The sequence below is a fragment of the Vipera berus genome (assembly GCF_964194415.1).
Source record: "Vipera berus genome assembly, chromosome: 2".
Classification (NCBI taxonomy): domain Eukaryota; kingdom Metazoa; phylum Chordata; class Lepidosauria; order Squamata; family Viperidae; genus Vipera; species Vipera berus.
In genome coordinates this window covers 105,414,616-105,435,013 of record NC_138203.1, presented here as the reverse complement: position 1 = coordinate 105,435,013, position 20,398 = coordinate 105,414,616, and the positions used below count along the sequence as shown (strand labels likewise).

The 20,398-nt window shown below is 40.3% G+C and overlaps 1 protein-coding gene across 1 annotated transcript; it reads left to right on the top strand.

Annotated features, from left to right (window-relative positions):
- Positions 1 to 4,693: 4,693 nt before the first annotated feature.
- Positions 4,694 to 20,398, top strand: C1R (complement C1r). Its single transcript, XM_081316523.1, has 11 exons — positions 4,694 to 4,794; positions 6,083 to 6,314; positions 9,243 to 9,435; positions 11,054 to 11,191; positions 11,692 to 11,888; positions 13,733 to 13,880; positions 13,966 to 14,087; positions 15,058 to 15,136; positions 16,779 to 16,919; positions 17,833 to 17,907; positions 18,763 to 20,398. Coding segments are annotated over exons 1-11 (2,157 nt in total). The 5' UTR covers positions 4,694 to 4,792; the 3' UTR covers positions 19,593 to 20,398.

Genomic DNA, 20,398 nt, shown 5'->3' with positions numbered 1-20,398 from the left:
AGAATGCTAGCCTGATGAAGCAGCCTCAGCTGAGTCGATCTGACAAGCGACAGGCTGAGGCTGAGGGAGGCAAGCCACAGCTGCAGCAAGTTGGCCAAGAGGCTCCGGGCAAGGACCAGGAGCATCTGCCACCTGTGAACAATGAGGAGGAGATGGAGTCCACACCTCCATCTGATTCAAGGACAGGTAGAGCAGGGAGAAGACAGGCACAACGCCAGTCAGCTAGATCAGGGCTTTTCAACCTTTTCATAGATTGTACCACTTTTAGGACATGACAGTATTTGAGTACCACCAGTGCTTAGCAAGGTGTCAAAAACTTGATGACTAAAAAAAAGGGTTAGGGATTTTGGGTTTTACTGATTAGATTCATTTGTTGTTATAGAAATAGCTAGTTTATAATATTATGGAAAAGTAAAAAGTTGAGGTTCAATGTTAATGCTTCCTTCTACTGCAACAGAGAAAGTCTGTTCTTTTTCTCTTCTTCCCCTCACTTTCCCCCCCTTTTTCCTCCCCACTGTGTCCTACTATTTGCTTTTGTATTTTTGTATTTTATTCTATAATCTAATAAACTATTACAAACTGTAGAAAAAAAGGAAAAAAGCACCAGTTTTAATTTCTTTGGTGGCTGTTCCTTTGCTGAATCACTTTCCCTTTGCATTGACAAATGTTATGATGAATTTATCCATGTTTATTAATATGCATCACTACCAGCTATCTCAGGGGTCTTCAAACTTGGCACTTTTAAGACTTGTGGACTTCAACTCCCAGAATTCCTCAGCCATCATTGCTGGTTGAGGAATTCTGGGAGTTGAAGTCCACAGGTCTAAAGTTGCTAAGTTTGTAGACCCCTGAGCTAGCTGGTCAGCCTTCTTCCTCTCTCCCTTCCGAGCTCTTTCCACAGTGTAGTAAGAATGCACCCCCCACCCAATCCCTTCCCTGTACCCTTAAAGACACAGGAATCAAGTGCAAAGCAAGAAAGGCTCACAAAATAAAGAAACACATAAACTCCCGGGTTTTTTCTTTAAGCTGCAGTGTGTCATGTGTCACAATGTTGCAATCGAGACTGAAAGGCTCCAGCAATTGCAAAAAGCTTTAGCTTTAAAATTAAACCAGTTTACCTTGAAAGAAAACTTTCTAAAAGACATAGACAGACTCAGGATAAGGGGTAAAACTAATTACATTTGTTTAAAAGAATTAAACCTACAGAAGTCAACACTTTGGACTCATTGCTAGCCTAAAATACAGACGAAAATATTCCAATAACCAAAGCGCACAAACCGAGCCTCTGAATTACAAACGCTGTAAAAACTGTACAAATCCTTATGGTAACCCAATCAAGCTGCCAGCTGATCCAGAACTAAATAAACCCACCTCCTTTCCGACTTGCTCATCTGCCAGCTTCAGCACTGATTGCATTCTCCTGGCTGCAGAAAACGAACCAGGGGACCTTTTCTTCCAGCATCAGCTGCTGCTGCTTCTCTGTACCTGTTTCCTCCCTGCCTGCTCAGCTCTCCTCCTCTTTCCCTGTTGTCTTTTTTTCCCCTTTCCCACCCAAACCACCTCCTTTTATAGCCTCTTCTCTCCTTCCTCTTCTCCTTTTTCTTCTGCTCACCTGCAGCTCTGTGCTGCTTTTGGAAGCACCAATCAGTGGAGCCCTGCCAGCTCCTGGGGTTTCTGCCAGCCCAGACAGTCCTGCAGCTGCAGCTGCCTCTCCCTCAGGCTTCGGTCGCTTCGGCTCATTCCCCTCCCCGCTACACTTCTCTGAGATGGTTGCATACCACCTGCCATGTGACAAAGTACCACAGGTGGTACACATACCACCTTGAAAATCCCTGAGCTAGACTACTCATGCGGAGGCAACCTCATCTCTCATGAAGCGCTGCACCGGCATTGTCTACTTAACCCTGCCCTTAGAACTTGAGTGTTGCTGGAGCAATGTGCCCAGTTCTGTGCCTTGTGTGCTTGTGCCTTGTATCCTGGCCTATTTGATTCCTGGGCTGCTTTCCTTGACTTTGTGTGTGTCCATTGGACTTGGTTACCCAGTGACTGTTGCTCTACTGAGCTTGGAATCAGGACCTATGCAACAAGGGTGCTTTCTGAGGACCTGTTTTTTCAGGGGGAAGTTTGAATAAACACCTGTAGAACTCTTGCCATATGTGTGTGTGTGTGTGTGTGTGTGTGGTGGGGAGGCAGCACAGGAGGGACAATTCCATGTCATATTTCACCTTGACATTCTATTCCCTCCTTCTCCAGTTGTAGGCACTGAAGATGCTGTATATTATAGAAATCCTAAGAACCAATGTGAAGGAAAGGGACTTTTCACATTAGAATAGAATAACAGAGTTGGAAGGGACCTTGTAGGTCATCTACTCCAACCCACCGCCTAAGTAGGAGACCCTACACCATTTCTGACAGATGACTGTCCAGTCTTTTCTTGAACGCTTCCAGTGATGAAGCACCAACAACATCTGAAGGCAGTCTGTTCCATTGGTTGATTGTTCTCACTGTCAGAAAATTTATCCTTATTTCCAGGGTGAATCAGTTTCCATCTGTTATTCCTTGTCTGGCCTTCAGATGCTTTGGAAAATAGGTTGACCCCCTCCTCACTCTGAGATCTCCTCAAATATAAGAACATTGCTATGCTGTCTCCCCTGGTCCTTCTCTTGTATTGTGTTAAATAAGGAATGCATTCAGCAGAGATACCAGAAAATAGTCCTTAGATTATATGGGGAAATGTAGGGGGAATCCCAAACCTAGAAGTTCTATGTGCTGGTTCTTTTCCGTTTTAGTTGAATCACACTCTTAACATCCTTTCCAAAGCACCAGCTACATTCACTTCCATTCTAACTGCGGACATATGAATAATAAACTCAGTCATTTTAAATTGACAATTCTTGCATGTAACACAATCCAGGTGTACATATTATGCAAGTCTTTGCTTAGCCAGGAGCAATATATGACATTATTATTGTTTGCAGTGAGTAAACCATATCTGCAACAACATATGTGACCTATGGACACAACTTTCAATTTGACAATCTGCAAAAAGGAGCACAAATAAAAATTACATCCCTAATTAGCTGGTAATATGGAGGGCTGGTAGAATGAATGCATATTTTGTATGCTCATATTTAATTGACTGATTAGTATTTACCATTTGTGGATAGTAGCTTGTTAACCTATGTAACACCACAACTTTGCAAGATGTGCTTCCAGTGGGGTTCTGTGTATTATTCAAAGTGCTGGTTATCATCTGTATAAAGCCCTCATGCCACAGGTTCATGTTAATTGCAAGGTCTCTTGTCTCTGGTTTATGCTTTTCCAGGCTGGACATATTCCATGTTTCTTCTTTGCCTCAATAACATCAATATCAAAGAAATGTGCCTTTTCTATGGTGTGTGTGTGTGTGTGTGTGTGTTGTGTGTGTATGAATAAATGGTAGGTGTCTTTAACAGATGTCTTTAACAACTAGAAGGTATTTTGTTAATTTCTGTTTTAGTAGATTACTAGTTGAATGGTAAGGTTGTCATGGTGAGTTGGGCACTATATAGATTGGGTAATTCTTTCTTTCTTTCTTTCTTTCTTTCTTTCTTTCTTTCTTTCTTTCTTTCTTTCTTTCTTTCTTTCTTTCTTTCTTTCTTTCTTTCTTTCTTTCTTTCTTTCTTTCTCCTATATGCCACCCATCTTGCTAAAGGTGACTCGATAATACATACAGTATATACCTGTGACAAGGTATTGCTATATGTTTCCACTATCCATAAATACAGCAAGTTGTCTTTTTTCTATCTATTGATAACGCACATGTTGAATTAGGCTTAATGACACATCAGAAGTCTTGGTTTATTTTCTTGTTTTAGAAAAGCCATTGCGATTAATTGCTCTTTGATCAAATTTTCCCTCTCTCCCTCTCCTCTGTTTGGAGCAGTGTTTCTCAAATTTGGCAACTTGAACATATGTGGACTTCGACTCCACAAAATTGAAGAAGAATGGAGAATGGCACCCCAACAATGGAGTGGACTTCAGCTACAGCTGGAGAATTTTGGGAATTTAAGTCCATACCTCTTCAGGGTGCCAAGGTTAAGAAACGCTGCTCTGGAATGTCTCTGTATATGCTGACCTTGGTTGATCTCCAGAAATGATAAAAAAGATTGAACCTAGTTAATGCTTGGATGAGATAAACTACTACATAGAGAGGTCTATGTGGTCCCCAAGAGCCAAGCTTAATTCCAGAGAGTATAATTTTACGTGTATATGCACACATTTATTTGCTGCAATGTATATGCTGTTCAATCCCCCTCAAAAGCTCCATATAGAAATAGTACAAAAATACAATAAAAACAATAAAATGAAAATTATAATACAAATCAGACAACTAATAATAACAATATTTTTCTATTTATCATCACATTGAGGAGGACTTTTCTACATAATAACAATGTCTCCAACATTCTATCCGTCTAACTACTCACCTATGCTAACTACTCAGCTGTCTCTAAGTGGACATATTTATATTAAAAATGTCTCTTTTGGTGTGTGTGTGTGTGTGTGTGTGTGTGTGTGTGTGTGTGTAGACAGCAGAGGGCAGCAGAACACAACTTAGGAAAGCCATAACTATTACCTAATGGCTGGAAACTACCAGTTATCTCTCTTCCCTCCCACTCTGTGTGTTCTACCCGAATCTCTGTGAATCATAGCTAACAGGGTTAAGAATTTATTGAAATCTGTTTGAAACTCCCAAGAACAGACCTCAAGAACTGGAGGGTGAAAAGAGAGCTTAAGTCCAGCTTCGAACATGTGAGTGTTGTTTCTGTGGGAAAGGGAGGTGGCATAGGTGCCTACTTGTAAAACCAAATGCAGAGATTTCTTTTTTTACTATATCTATATTAGAACATCTCCAGGGACGCAGAATATCTACGGTGTGCTTGAGAAGGAACTGCAGGGCTGGGTTTAACCTTAGATAAATATAATACAGCCTCAAGGTGTTGCTAAAGTGCCTTGTTCCTGGTTTAGTCCTGGAGCCCCTTATGCAGACGGGGTTAGCAAGTAAAACATAGTGCTTTTCTTCATTCAAGTAATGGGCTTGCTTCAAGACCCTTAGCTCATCTTCAACCGAAAAGCCAAGGATTGCCAATGTAGACCAGAGACAGGGATTTTGGATTAGAATTAGCAATTCCTCTCCAGGTTCCTTCGCAGCACTTGGTGATCTTTGGGTCCAAGGAGCTTTGTAGAGCAACAGCAAACAAATCAGAGTAGCAACTACTTCACAGGGGATGCAATCAAAACTGAAAACCACTCAAGGACTGTTGCTGCCTTTCTCCTTTCCTTATTATCTCTAGGATCCTTGCAGAGAGCTTAGTCTACATAGCATTGCCAACAGAGACCATAATGGTCCTGACACTCTTGTAATTTCTGGCACTTCTGAAGGATCCTAGTTTTCAAGGCTACCATATACTGTCCTGCTACGTGCTAAAGGATTTTTCACCTTCTGGATTAACAAGGGAACTATTCTAATGCAGGAGGATAGAACACCATGTTTCCACCAGGAATTACAAGATTCAGTTCACTAGAAAGTCCATAGGCACAAGGATAGGATCTGATTACAAAAGTTCAATTATCACTACAGCAATGAGATAATTTTCTGAACTTATTTACTGCTTTGTACTGGTCATTTGGATATTTACAACCAGATCTGATAGCCCTAATCCAGGAATACATATGTATACAGTATACACTGTGATTATGTTAGCATCATTGTACCGTTATAGACTGGATAGGCTGGGCGTAGAGCATGTACCATTCTAGAAATCTAAGCTTCTCTATTTATTAAAGGTAAAGGTAAAGGTTTCCCCGCACATGTGTGCTAGTCGTTACAAGGTTTGTAATGCGTAAGTCCTACGTATGCAATACTGAGAAGATATTTCAAAAGAAATAGATGCATTTTCTTTAAAGGTGCCAATTGCCCAATTCAATCTTCACTTTATGTGTCTGGGTTTAGAGGGAGGGTGTCCACTTCAGAGGTCTTGTATGCTCTGGTTTTTGGCTCTGTCTTCTCATACATGCCTATGTTGTGTTGTGTTGCCAGGTCTCCCGTTGTCTTCCTGCTTCAGGGAGCTTTCTTATTTGCTGCAGTCAGTTCCAGGCCAACCACAAAGAAGCTTTATGGGGAGATCACTTCCCCAAATTATCCCAAAACATACCCCAACAACAACATCAGTACCTGGGACATTTCAGTACCAAAGGGCTACAGAGTGAAGCTAAGTTTTTGGCTATTTGATCTGGAGCCATCTGAGGCCTGTCGGTATGACTTTGTCAAGGTATGTGAAGAAAGGCTGGGTTGTGGTGATGGGAATCAGGATCTCCAGGGCTTTTTTTTATCATAGAATGCTCAGAGCGGCATCCTAAGCCTATTGCAGGGCTAGGCAATCTTGCCTCTTTTTTATGACTCGTGGACTTCAACTCCCAGAAATTCTGATCTAGCCATGCTGAGGAGAAAGGGAGAGGTTTCCAAGCTGAGCCATGCTGGCTCAGGAATTCTGGGAGTTGAAGTCCTTGAGTCATAAAAGAGCCAAGGTTGCCTACCCCTAGAGGAGGACATTAAAATTATTTACAGGGTTACTTCTTTAGGAACTAAACTTTTAGAATCTAAAACAGCTAATTCAAAAAAGCCAACAGGAAAGAACCTCACATTTTTCATCTGCTTCTGTCTTTTGGAAGGTAAAATTAGATAACAAAATAATCTATTTCCTATGTTAACATCTATGCAATGAAACCAATAAAGGTAACAGGAAAGAAATGAGAAACATTTTTCTCAATGTAATATGTCTAATTTAGCTGATGCTAGTACATACTCTTGAAAACTATTTTGAATCTAACCATCTATTTACCACTTTAAATTAAACAATTCTTAAGAATGAACTATTCTTAATTTGGACTTTATTTTTACTGTTTGGACTGTTGTGTGTTTTGAAAAATAGATTATTTAGAATCTAGTTATGTTGCACTTCAGTCTTTAAATAATTAACCTAGTATATACATAACAATATATGATGTTTTCCATGGTGAGCTTAACATCAATAACAACATTTATTAAAAAGGCTAAAATAATTTCTGGTGGTATTATCTGTACATTAAAATTTTGTTTACTCACAAACTTTCACTTTTCATGTTCCGGACAAGCAGTGGTCATGTATTCTAGCAAAAGATGTTATACATGTGCATAAGTGTAGTCAGTAGCATATGCCTTTTTAAAAATATCAAACATGCAAAGAAACAAGAATAAGTCCAAAATATCTGTATTACATCCAGAAATGCCAATTTTGCAACCAATATTTCTCATCCATAACTATGGCACCCTAAGGATACCTGCATACATGCAAATGCTTCTCTGGGATCAGTAACGCAGCAGGGATTGCTTTTTCCTTCCAGTAACATATACCTAAAACCAGTTTATTGCATTTGGCAATTGTACTAAAAAAAATATCTCATTGCCTCAAACAAAATGAGTTTGACATGCCTGCTCTAGATAGTTGAATGCTCCAAAATAAATTCTAGACCAGGCCTGCACATGCAGCCTACCAAGCAGCCTTGGACAGAGCACAGACTTTTTTTTTAAAGTAATAAAATCACCAACACTACCCTGAAAGTCATGTTGCCTAGTGCCTCCATGGCTTACCATGACCACAAGCTCCAACACTGTAGATGCTCCTCTAGTTACCAAATCATTGATTAGCCCACCAGCATTCCTTTGCAGACCACAAAGATTTTTAATTTATCAGTGTGGGCCTACAAGTTGCACAGATCTCTTCTAGATTTTCCTCTTGCCTTTCCGAGTTAACTCCTTGGTCTGTCATTGAGCAAGAATTGACTTTGTAGGGAAGCATATTATCATTTGATGTATATTTAACATATGTTCTACCTTTATTTACCGATTACAGTATATAATATTTGTATGCAATCCACATGGCGAGGTATGGGGCAAGTTACAATAGAAAAAAATATATATTTAAAATCATAAGATTAAAACATAAAAGCAGGGCTTTTTTCTCATAGAACGCTCAGAATGGCATTCCAGCACCTTTTTTTGCACACACAAACACAAAAAAGCTTTTGCACAAGCTATGCTACTCCCTCTATTGGCTTTCAAAAGCCTATTGGCTTTTGAAAGCCAATAGGAATTGCTGCTGAGCGCACCAAAAGACCTGGCTGGCAAACGTTGCACCGGCAAGTTGTCTGCAGCAAAGGTGAGTAGGCAGGAACTTTGCATCCCTCCCTGCTGCCCAACTACACCATCTCAACTAGGTAAGTAAGAGAGGACAAAGAGTGGGAGGTGGGTTCTGCGGAGTCCATGTGCACTCCTTCCTTGTGCTTACCCATGTCAGCCAGGCTGGTGGCCTACCTGGTGCTGGACCTGCGCCACCGTCACTTCGCCCTGCACGCCTAAGTGGCCGCCCTGCATTGCCTGGCCCACACCGCCTCCGCCACCCGCCCCGTGCAGCCCTGCCATATAGAGCGGGCCTTGCTGCTCCCACAGCACCAGCTGCACTGGCTCTGGCCCCGGGGGGCAGCCCACCGCCAACACCCCTCACACCCGTGACCGCAGCAGCACCGCCCCCCGCCCCCCCACCTCCTGCGCCCGCCAAGATGAGAGTTCTGGCACTTTTTTTTTTTTTTAGAAAAAAAGCACTAAGGATCTCTGCTGCTTCTAAAGGGTCAGATGTTACTGTATTCACTGGACTTTGCATCACGAGGTCCTTCTTGTCTTCTTTATTATTCTCCTCACACTTTTTTGTATTTGAGCTCAGATTTAGTTGCAAGTGTTTTCCAGTGAAACTGGTCTATCAGAGCCACCTGGTCTACCCAAATATGGGACAGAGCATACTGCTTCCGCTTTTGCCTTTCAGCCCCAATCTAGGAGCCTTCGATTAAAGAGTCTCCTTTTAATTCTTTGTCAGTAAACTTAAATTTAACATTTAGTTGCAAGAAAATGCTTACTAGAGGGAATTTTGATTTCCTTCCTTCTTCTTCTATAACACACCAACTTTCTGCAACTCAATTTGTTTTCCAAATTCCCCTTGTTTCAATCCAAATCGGCAAGATGCTTTCTGCATGGACTGTTTTTAAAGGATTATAGTTCAATACCCCATGTACAGTATGTGTCAGATTAATTGAAGATATTTTGGATCCTGGCCAAGAAGCTCTCTAGTTTCTAATGTTTCTTTCCTTCTCTCCTTGGACTCTGGCAGATCACAGCAAACAAGAAGGACTTAGGCCGGTTCTGTGGCCAGGTAGACTCTGCCACAGGCAACCACCCACGAGACAAGGAGTTTTTCTCTACCAACAATCGAATGCGGCTCCTGTTCCAGTCTGACTTCTCTAATGAGGAGAACGGCATTGTAGTTTCCTATAAGGGATTCTTAGCTTATTATCAAGCCGTGGGTGAGTATAGAAACTGACCCAGCCTCACTTTGCAAGATCAGTCAAGGCTTGTTAATGAGAAATATTTAGGGTGGGAGGAAAGGAACAGAAGAGGACATAAACATAAACAGTCAAGAAAGAGTAGGTAACTCAGTGGAGAGCTTAGCTCATAAATAGCAATTCAGCCCAGATGGGAAGAAATCTGGGAAGAAGAAGCATCTCACACTATTTAAAAATACTCTGTTTTAATTAGCTCAGTATAAATGAGGTTGGGAAATACAGTTTCCAAGGTTCGTGTCTATCTCTGGGTAGTGGTATATGTAGATATAGCCAGAGGCATCTGCAGCAAAGTAGTGATGACATGAGCTGATGACACATACATAGTGATGCTACCATGCAAATACTGCCTTTATATACTGGATGACCTGGCATGTGAACATACAGGTGAAAATTCTGGCATCTCTAGTTTGCAGCAATTGAAATTGCTAAATTGTCTTCAAAGGTAGCTCAACAGATAACCTTGTGTAAATACCCAGTGAGAAGCTTACTAGCACTTAGGCTGTCCCTGTCCAGAAATAGTACAAATTGGTGAACTTGAATGGATGAAGAATATGCCAAGACACCAAGCGTGCCTGAGGCTCCAGTGACAAATGAGTACTATACATTTTCTTTTTTAGGGCAATATACCCATATCAAAAACATTACATTTCCTGAAGACCACATATTCCAAACAGCACCTCTTTATCATGATTCAACTTATTATTAGCTCTAACACTACAGGCACCAGTTCAGCACCTTCATGCCTTTACCTGGTGAGACAAGGCATCCCATTTGAAATCCTTAGATGACTTGCCTGTTAAGCGGCTTCATTCAGATGGAAAGATGAGAGAATCCAATACTGCAAGAAGTGTTGCAAGATCAAGCGGAAAATCCTAATTCTACAGAATGGAGTTGGAAAATTCATTGTTAAGTGACACCATCGTTAATAGAGGCATCATGCAACCAGACTCGATTTTATGACCTTTAGCCACAGTCATTAAGTGAAACAGCATTGTCATTAAGCAAGACATCACATGATCATGGTTTGCAATTTTCCCTGCTTCCTCCCACTAATTTAGCTTGTTGGAAGCTGGCTGGGAAGGTTGCAAATCCTGATCACATGACTGCAGGAAGCTGCAACTATTGTAAATGAAAACCACCGTGTGGATGTGCCGTGTGGATTTTCTCATGTCTTCAGGAACTGGGGGCTTTGGGTCACAGGAGACTTTAACTGTATTGCTTAAATTGTTATTTCATACCTGCAGTTCTGTCATAGCCAGTAAAGATTTGCAATTTGGACATGCTAAGTGAAGAACAGCAGACCCTCTCAACATTGCAGCTATCTATAAATATTTGCCAGTGAAGGAATAAGATTTTTAGTAACCATTAATCTCCAGCTGAGGTGCAGCACATATGAGCAAGCAGATGTATTATAATAGATCATAAGCAGGGTTTCTTCTTTTACTGGGGAAGCTGCCCTAGAAACAGCTGCCTTGTGAATGTTTTTCTGCTCAAGAGCAAAAGAATGAACTGACCTTAAATGCAAAATTAATAAAATCCTGTAAACTATTATGTTTCCTGCTTTCATCTCATCCTCTAGATCTAGATGAGTGTGCCCCCAGAAATGACATTGAAGATGGTCCTCAATGCCAGCATTTCTGTCACAACTATATAGGGGGCTACTTCTGCTCTTGCCAGCCTGGCTACCAACTCCAGAGTGATGGGCACTCTTGCAAAGGTGAGTCCACATGATCACCCAAGAAAGCGGAATACTGGAGAGAACAGGGAGCTCATGTAGAGCAATGGCCAGAAGAATACCAATATGGAAGAATGCAAGATAACATTCAGCAAGTTTGCAGGAGTCATTAATGGAGAAGTGACAATTTAGTTCTGGGAAAGGAGAGGAGAAAATATGAAAATGAAATTCAGAACAACCCCTGCCTTGATTCCCTTTGGTATGAGAAGCAGCAGAGGAAATCTTGGAATGGCTTTAAAATTCTGCTATTACACCTTTCAATTGTGACTAGCAATCCTATAAATCCTGGGGTTTCTGATTTCTCATCTAGTCTATCTCAAAGGGCCGATAACCCTTGTCTGTAATGCCATCAAGGTGCTATTCCAGGTTTGCAATGCCATAGGAAAAGAAATAGGTCCCAGAAATATACCACCCGCTGCTTTGCCGATGAGCTGATATGAGTTTTCCTTCCCGTGAATCTTCTTTTGTTTCTTCCTCTGCAGTGGATTGCAGCAATGAACTGTTCACAGAAACCTTTGGGTATTTGTCAAGCCCTGGATATCCTGAGCCTTATCCACCTAACTTGCAGTGTAATTACAGCATACGGGTAGAGAAAGGGATGACCATTATTCTCAAGTTCTTGCAGCCATTTGAAATTGATGACCATCAGCAAGTCCGTTGCCCTTATGACCAGCTTAAGGTACTGCAGATTGATAAATTCCTAACTAGTATTGCCATTCAGTACTTGGGTCAATCTTATAATGAATGATAGATGAGGAATAGAGAAGCTTCAAGGATTGCTTCAGTCTGTTCCAGGTTCTCATTGTGGAATTAAACTTTTTGGGTTTTCCTAAGAAAGTTCTATGGAAATAGCTAGAATATTGTCCAATATTGTCCATATTCCATTTACATTTTAAAGTAAACTCTATTGCAGATAGGGTGAGTTGTTCCAGGGAGCTTGGCTTCTTCTAAAATGCCTATTACAGAACAAATGACTCAGGTAATATTTTGTGTATTACAAGTGTACAAGTAGAACACAAGTACACATCAAGTGCTTTCACTGTTACAAAGCAGGCAACACACTGCCCCATAGTTAATCCAAAGGGGAAATCTCAAAAGACTATCAGATTGGGCACCTTCTGTTTGTTTCTCTGAGTTTCATATTGCTGTTCACTTCACACTATTGTCATGTTGAAAGAAAAATATTCATCAGGGTCCAATCCAAGCCGGGAATAAACACAATGGAGACAGCTTTAGAAAGAAGGTTGTAGTTTATTGAAGAACAGAACCACAAGACATGTGGCTCTGGAGCAGCTGACCACATGTTTCTGGGAGTGGTGGGTGTTTATGCCTTCTTGGGCTTTTGCGTTTGGAGTTATTCCTGTGGCATGAACTTTGACCTGAGGATCAGTGTGCCCTTTTAGTATTCTGATGGTGATGGGTTAATCCTATTATGCCCTAAATGTCATGTCCTATATCCCTGGGGCTGTGGTTGATGGCTATGTCCTGTGTTGGATTTTTTGGGTGAGGGGTTGTTGGTTATAGGGATCTTTGTCTTTCTAATCCCATCAGCTCTAAGATTCCTGGCTCCAATCTTTCTGAAAGGATTATCAAATCTGCATTTCTACAGACCTGGCCTTTGCTTGGGGCAGATAGATTTGGGGGGGGGGAGTTTCTGCCATTTAAGAACTTCTCCATTATTCCTTTGAGGAAATATAATATTCTGTCTTTTTAATATTCCCCAAAATATTTCTTTCTTGGGGGGAGTGTGATTTCCCACAGTCAAAAAGCTTTTGTTACTACAAATAGAAAGGCTTTCCCTGCACGCCATAATATGAACATTTATTCAATCATTTTGCCTTAATAATTATGTATATATATTTACTACTGAATTATTTATTAAATTATTTAATTTTTAGAAAATATGTTAAGGGATACACAAAATAAAAAATAAACAAGTAAATTCAAAACATTAAATTAAATGAAACATTAAAATGCAACAACTAGCAATGAAATCAAAAGTTAATATAAAAAGATAATTTTAAGAAAAAGCCAAATAATTATATAAAAGAGCTAACACGAAAAACCAAAATTTAGAGACAATGAGCTGAGATGGGTAGCTATAGAAATTAAGTAAAGAAATAATAAAGAAATTATTATGGGAAATCCATCAAAACAAGCAAAAAGAGAAATATTTCAGTGACATTTAAATGTCTTTGCTATAAGTTCTACCTTATTTATAGTAGAGAGAAATTAAATTTGAACCTATGGATAGATAACTTTTGATTGACGGTTAGTTGGTTGATTTTAATAGAAATATTCAAAAGGTATTAAAATGCAATTCTAATAACCATATAGAAAAACTATATTCTGAAATTGGCACAAGTCAAATTTTGGGATGCCTTTTTCATTCTAATAAGCTTTTGTTCATAACACGATGGAAGCTTATAGCCAAATCTCCCAAGTAAGTTTGTTTCCCATTTCATGTAACATCTTCTTCTGACCGATGGACTATTCATTTCTGAAACTTCAATTTCTTACTAGATCCATGCTGGCATGAAACAGATTGGTGAATTCTGTGGCAAAGTGCCTCCGAGAACCATTGAAACCAATAGTTCTTCAGTAGATGTCACTTTTCTCACAGATGAATCAGGATACAGCCAAGGGTGGAAGATTTCGTACACTATAGAAAGTAATTATTTCCCATCCAATACTTTAAAAGGTAATGAATGACTTTTCTGCTGCTGCTTCCTTCATTTCTTTCTCATCTCCAATAGGGATCCGCTGCCCACAGCCTGTGACAAAGGATGCCTTCACCATCATCAAGGACCCACAACCTCTGTATCAATACCAAGACTACTTCATTGTCAGCTGCAAAACTGGATATAACTTGATGGAGGTGAGCCTTATTCATCTGAGTGCTTTATTATTTTTATCTCTTATAAGCTTTTTTCTTGCAATGACCTTGTTGCTTCATCTAAAAGCTTTCCTTTCTTTCTACATCTCTTACTCTTTTTCATGGAAGCAAATTAAGATGTGTGTCAAGGCATGAAAAAACAAAATAATGCCTTCCCCATGCAAAAGAAAGAGGTCAAACTGTACTTGGATTTCTGAGAGAGTTGCCAATTGCGCAATTTTTAAATAGTTAATAAAGCAGAGAGAAGAAATTGGAGAAATCGAAAGTGTAACAGAGAGAACAAAACCGCAAGCTGTTCTCATGTTTTCACACTACTGAATAACTCTAACCAGTCATATATTAACTAGGGAAGACTAGTGAGCCTCCTCCCAGCCTATTTTCTTGTAAGATTACATTTGTTACCCCAGACTCCCAGATTTTAATTAAAAAGAATTCTCCAACTGGTATAAACGTACAATCATTACAGCTTGTCCAATAGCAAGTTCAGTCTAAAACTAATGGCAACAATTGATCCTCTTTATAATTAAGATATTTTTTTCATGCAGAAAAACCCAAATCTGAAAACTTGTTTTCATAAGGTTTCTGAAGACCCCCCCTTTTTGAGTAATAATTATGGGGGGGGGGGAAATGGGGATCAGAGATATGAAGATGGATTGCTTTTGGCTTTGGCAATGTTGTCAGTCCCAGAATGGTGTCAGTAACATGGGCGAGGGATCCTCTTTACATTTTTGAAAAGAGAAAGATTTTCTTCTTCCTAACCACAGATTCCAATAAGGAGAAATGCTAACCCTAACCCTAACCCTAAGGCAAAACCCCATGCACAGCCTACCCCATCTGCCACTGCCAAACAAAACTTTCCTAAGGTTGCATCTCTAGTCTGATTTGAACCTCAGTCGGCAGGACCATCAACAAAGGTATTAAGTTGATTGCTAGTTGTTTTTCTTTTGAGTAGGGTAAAGAACACCTGACATCCTTTACCTCTGTCTGCCAACATGATGGGACCTGGCATCGTTCTATGCCCCGATGTGAAAGTGAGTAGTTAGTCTTTCCTACTTGTTGCCTGCAATACTACCTAAGCGGATCAAGTTCCCCAAATTCTGGAGACCTTTTTCATGACTCCTGGCATCGAAGGGCTGGAGCTGGGAATCTTCATTGCCCATGGCAGTGAGAAGCCTTTTGCTGCCTCTGTCCACAAGATAGTCCACTGTGTTCATTCAATCTATACTGGGCAATAAATAGGACTCTTCTTCATGGTGTACCAATTCTGAGCCAGAAGAATATACCAGCATAGAGCTTGCTGCCTTGCCTTCACTGTCTGTCCTTATCTTGGAGCAGCCCTTATTTATGGTGTATGAGGCATGCCTCAGAGAGTGATTGCCGGATTCTCCTGGCTTTGCTTCCTTCTGCTCCTATCAAATGTTACTCAGCATATAAAAATTCAGGCAATCACTCTCCTTTATGTGTGACAGAGCGTAGACCAGGGATGGAGGCAAATTTTTATCTATAGTTAAACAGGAAAGTTTAGCGATCTTTCAAAACTCACTCTGATTTTACAAAAGTGTGTTGAACGAAACCTGATTATTAGCTGGTATCAGCTGATAATCAAGCTCCTTTTGGACTTTTAGCACTATTTAATAATAATGCTAAGATATTTAAAAGTAATCTAAATCATAACTGACAGGAACACCTTCATTTGTCAACTTTTGTTCAGCTGATCCATGTCTCCAAGCTGGGTTCAGCTCAGAACCCCAATGTATGTGGGGGGTAGGGAGGAGATCCCAGTTTAAAAGAAGTAGCCTCTGTAATTCTTAAATGAAAAAAATAAAATAAAATAAAAGAAGGGCCCTAGAAGATAATGTCCAGAAACTGGAGAGGTGGCAGATTCATTAAAAAAAAACCATTAGATATGCCTCTATAGCTAATCTCTTCCCAGGCGTCACCTAGCTATGCTACCAACAGAATGGTCAATGAAACCCATCTGATTCTATCCATAGCAATACCTGTGCTGAGATAAGACAAAAAATAATAATAATGCTACTTTAGCACAGATGTGGCTAAGGGTGACATTAAGATAGCAATGAGATGAAAGGAACACCAGGAGGAAGTATCCGGGAGGGGGGGGAAGGTTGCTGGGATGTTTTTGCTGCAATTGTGCAAACAAGGAAACTCTCCTATATTGTGGAAATCGGCTCTTAGATTTATGCTCTTTATTTTCTACATGCTGCCAATACCTGATCTGACAATCCTGAGAAGAATTTCTTTTATTTCTTTATGCCTGCCTGCTAAACCATGCTCTGAATTGTCTTAAGGATTTGGTATCTTTTTGCCTGTGCATGAAAAAGAATTTCTTCATATGGAGAAGTAATTTGGATAACTAACAGCAGGGACATAAGCTAATCCTCTCCTTCGCTTCTCATTTAAAAACAAAGCAAACTAGTGATTGATACTGCCGCATCTCACACAAAGTTTTGATCTTCTTCACTAAATAAGACCTAAAACAGAAACTTTGTTCTGTTAGGGCAGGATTTGAGTTATGACATACCATTAATCATAGCCTGAGAAAGAAATGAAAAATTCCAGTGAGACTGCTGGTCTTGGGTTGTGATCATTTCTGATCCCTGGGAAATCCCGGAGGGAGAGGCTTCTTTTCATCTCATGTGTTTTGTCTTGCAGTTGTGAATTGCGGTGAACCTAAACTTCTGAAAAACGGGGCATTTAATTTTGTATCAGCAACAAAAAATAACAACTATGAGTCAGTTATCAAGTACCGCTGTAATGAACCCTATTATCGCCTGCTCAACACCCCAGGAAAAGGTGAGGCCCTGCATAGCCAGATCCATGCAAGCCCAGCGCAAGCAGTTCAAGCTGCAGCAGTGCATGGGAAACTTGGCAAACCAGCAGCCGAGAAATTACCTTGCTTTTGTATGTGTATCTTCTTTACCAAATGTTTGGATGGGGGGGAAGAGCAGAGGTGGGGGGCGGGGGAGGAAGGCTGGGCCTGCTCCAGGTTGCCTTGGTGAAACTCATTGAGGCTGCCTTACGAAACAGCCTTCCCTAGAGATATGGATGGACTTGACCCTTGTTGGCCTTTTGGAAAACAGCAAAAACCTGGATTTCCCCCTCAGAACTGGGGCCAGGATGTTGATGGAGCTGGCACAAGATGCCCGATTTATGGATGAAGTTCTGGCAGGACCTCAATAGTGCCTTTATTGTTTTAATGCTTTTTAAAAAAATAATTGTATTATGTTATTTTTATCTGGCATCCAGAGTTTCTTTTGGTAGATGGGTGGGCATATCAATTTAATAAATAAATATTATTTTCTTTTTAAAATAACATAAAAGATGGTAATGAAGCAATAACCGATGGCTCTTGGGCATCTGATTTGACGCTGTTAATTCTTTAAATAAATTTATTATAGCCAGAAAAATAATATTTATTTTATTTATTTAAATTGGTTTTAGCTGCCCAACCTCGATGGACTCATTGTGGGCTAGAGTACTTGGTGTCAAAACACATTGGACAACAATAAATGTATTTTTTGATTTGTTTGTTTGTTTGAGTGAGTGAGTGATTTCAATCTCATTGCACTTGTAAGATGTTCAGATACGCAAAAAAAGAACATAAAACATCTATGGTTAAAAAAACAATAAAATGTTCAAAAATAAACAAAAACCATTGAGCATTCAATATTTGGTCCCACTATTCTTGTTTTTGTTTCTCCTTTAGGTATCTACACCTGCTCAGCTGAGGGTTCCTGGAAGGATCAAATTGATCATAATGACATTCCAATGTGTCTGCCAGGTAAATCATGCCCAAAGATTTTTCTTCTTTCATATTGTTAGAGCACATGATTTCACCTCTTCCCAGCAGTCAGAGCTGATGTTGGTGCCAGAAGACTAGCAGGTCGTAGAACCAGAAGAGGCAGAGAGGAAGCAGGCATCATGTCCACCTCCATTGTTATTTGACCTACAAGAATGAGATGGGATTCTGGATCCAGCCCTGAGATTAGTTTCGGTTCTCATTCGCTTCTTAAAATTAACTTCTGTAAATAAAAGGAGGATAGCAAAAACAAAAAAGCAGACATCAAAACATAGAAAAGAAGCATATTGATAAAGCCTATCGCAATTCTCAGATGTTTTTTTAAATAACCACAACCAGTATTTCTGTTTAAAAATCTTTGCTGAGAATTTTTTAAAAAAATCAGTCTGAGACCTTTGAGGTCTGTTTTTTTTTTGTCAGTTCTCACTTCTTTTGTGGGTCCAGAAAGACGAACAAGAATAGCACCCAAGATAGTCCTAATAGGAAGATTAAGTCATAGGTGCCAGGAAAGCATGGAGAAAGAAGAATAAGCCACACAAACAGTTACTGGCAGGCTTTAGGTGCCCAGTTCTGGTGGCTATCTTTGCCAAATGTAGCAGGATCCTGTCTGTTTCCTTTTCTGGTAGTGTAATGAGAGAGTTATTGATACCTGACATTTTTAGCTCAAAAAGGGGACAGCAGCAAGTTAATGGATTAACAAGAACTAAAGAAGAAGTTGATTAAGAGGCTGGCTCTGATGTGGTTTAAGGAAAGATAAGGTGGACAAATAAGGAAAGTTTGCTTAAGGGGAGGTCAAGAGGGCTGCAGCCTTTCTGAACATTCTCTCTCTTTTCACAGTGTGTGGAAAGCCAGACCACCCTATCGTCGAAGTCCAGCGCATTATTGGTGGGAAGAATGCCCCACGAGGCAGTTTCCCATGGCAAGCTATGACGGTCATCGGTGGACGAGCAGGAGGGGCACTGCTGGGTGATCGCTGGATTCTGACAGCTGCCCACGTTGTGTACCCAAAAGATAAAGAGAATGACACAGAGATACTGACCCCTGAACAGGTAGCAGAGAAGGCTGAAATTTTCCTGGGTCACACAGATGTGACTGAACTGTACAAAGTAGGAAATAAACCAATTCTCAGACTCTTTGTGCATCCAGACTACAATCCAAAGGATGAGCATAACTTTGATGGAGACATCGCACTCATTGAGTTGAGGGATCCAGTGACCCTTGGCCGCGACATGCTGCCTGTCTGTCTCCCTGAGTCAGGAAACACCACCTATTATCATCAAGGTTGGATGGGGTATGCCAGTGGCTTTGGAGTAGAAAAAAACATCCTTGCTAGCAGGCTGAAATATGCCCCCATCCCAGTGGCCAACCAGGATACGTGTCGGGAGTGGTTGCGAGGAAGGAAGATCTCTGGGAAGGATCCAGTCTTCTCAGACAACATGTTTTGTGCTGGTAGCCCCTATGGAGGAAAAGACACCTGTCAGGGTGACAGTGGAGGGGCCTTAGCTGTGCGTGACCCAGAGACTCAGCGTTGGGTGGCCACAGGCATTGTTTCTTGGGGCCTTGATTGTGGCAAAGGATATGGTTTTTATACCAAAATCATCAATTACTTGGATTGGATAAAGGGCATTGTTGGAAAGGATTGGGTGTCCATGCAGGTTTCTCATTAGCCTACTGAAGAAGTGTAAACTAAATTATGATTCCATGCATGAATGGAAAAATACATACTTATTAGCTTTCTGCTGTTCTTGATGCCCTGTCCTCTTTTCTTTGATACCAAACAAATGTATAGTTGCTTCTTTTATTGGCTGGGAGAGGGGGGGAACGATTCCTCTTGCCCGTCATTTCTCTACTCATTCTTCGATGCCATCAGCAAAGAGAAAGATTTCGGGAAAAAGCGAAAGATTTCTGAATAGGAAAAGGAAGTGTTATTTCTTCCCATTCCCATTTCATCCTCTTGGCTCAAAAGTTTCTTTGGGGTTCTTTCTAGTATCAGTGGGGACTCTGAGATGGGAAATGATTGCACACTATATAATTTTGTGAATGTAAATATATTTTTAGCATCTGGCTCCAGAATCTGCCATTGGATGCAGCCCTCTGAACCAAAAGATAGCTACCAATTTTTTTGTAAAGATGGCACATTTTTTTCATTTATTGTTGCAATTAGAGAGAGAGAGAGAGAGACCCCTTCATCCCCTCCCAAACTAGACAATTACTGGTTTAACTAACAGCTTCTACTGATATTTCCTCTTCAAATCTTTAGTTGCTTACCAAAATAAACTAAAGATAGCTAAATCAAAGAAGATCATCTCAAAAAGATTTCTGTATTATTTTCATTAACAGCAGAGAGGACTTCTGATACAAACTTACGATAACACCATAACACATTCTCAGATATAATGTATTTTTTGTGATTAATGAACATTAAAGTTAAATCAAAATAAATCAAAACATGTCAAGAACATTTGTTTATGGC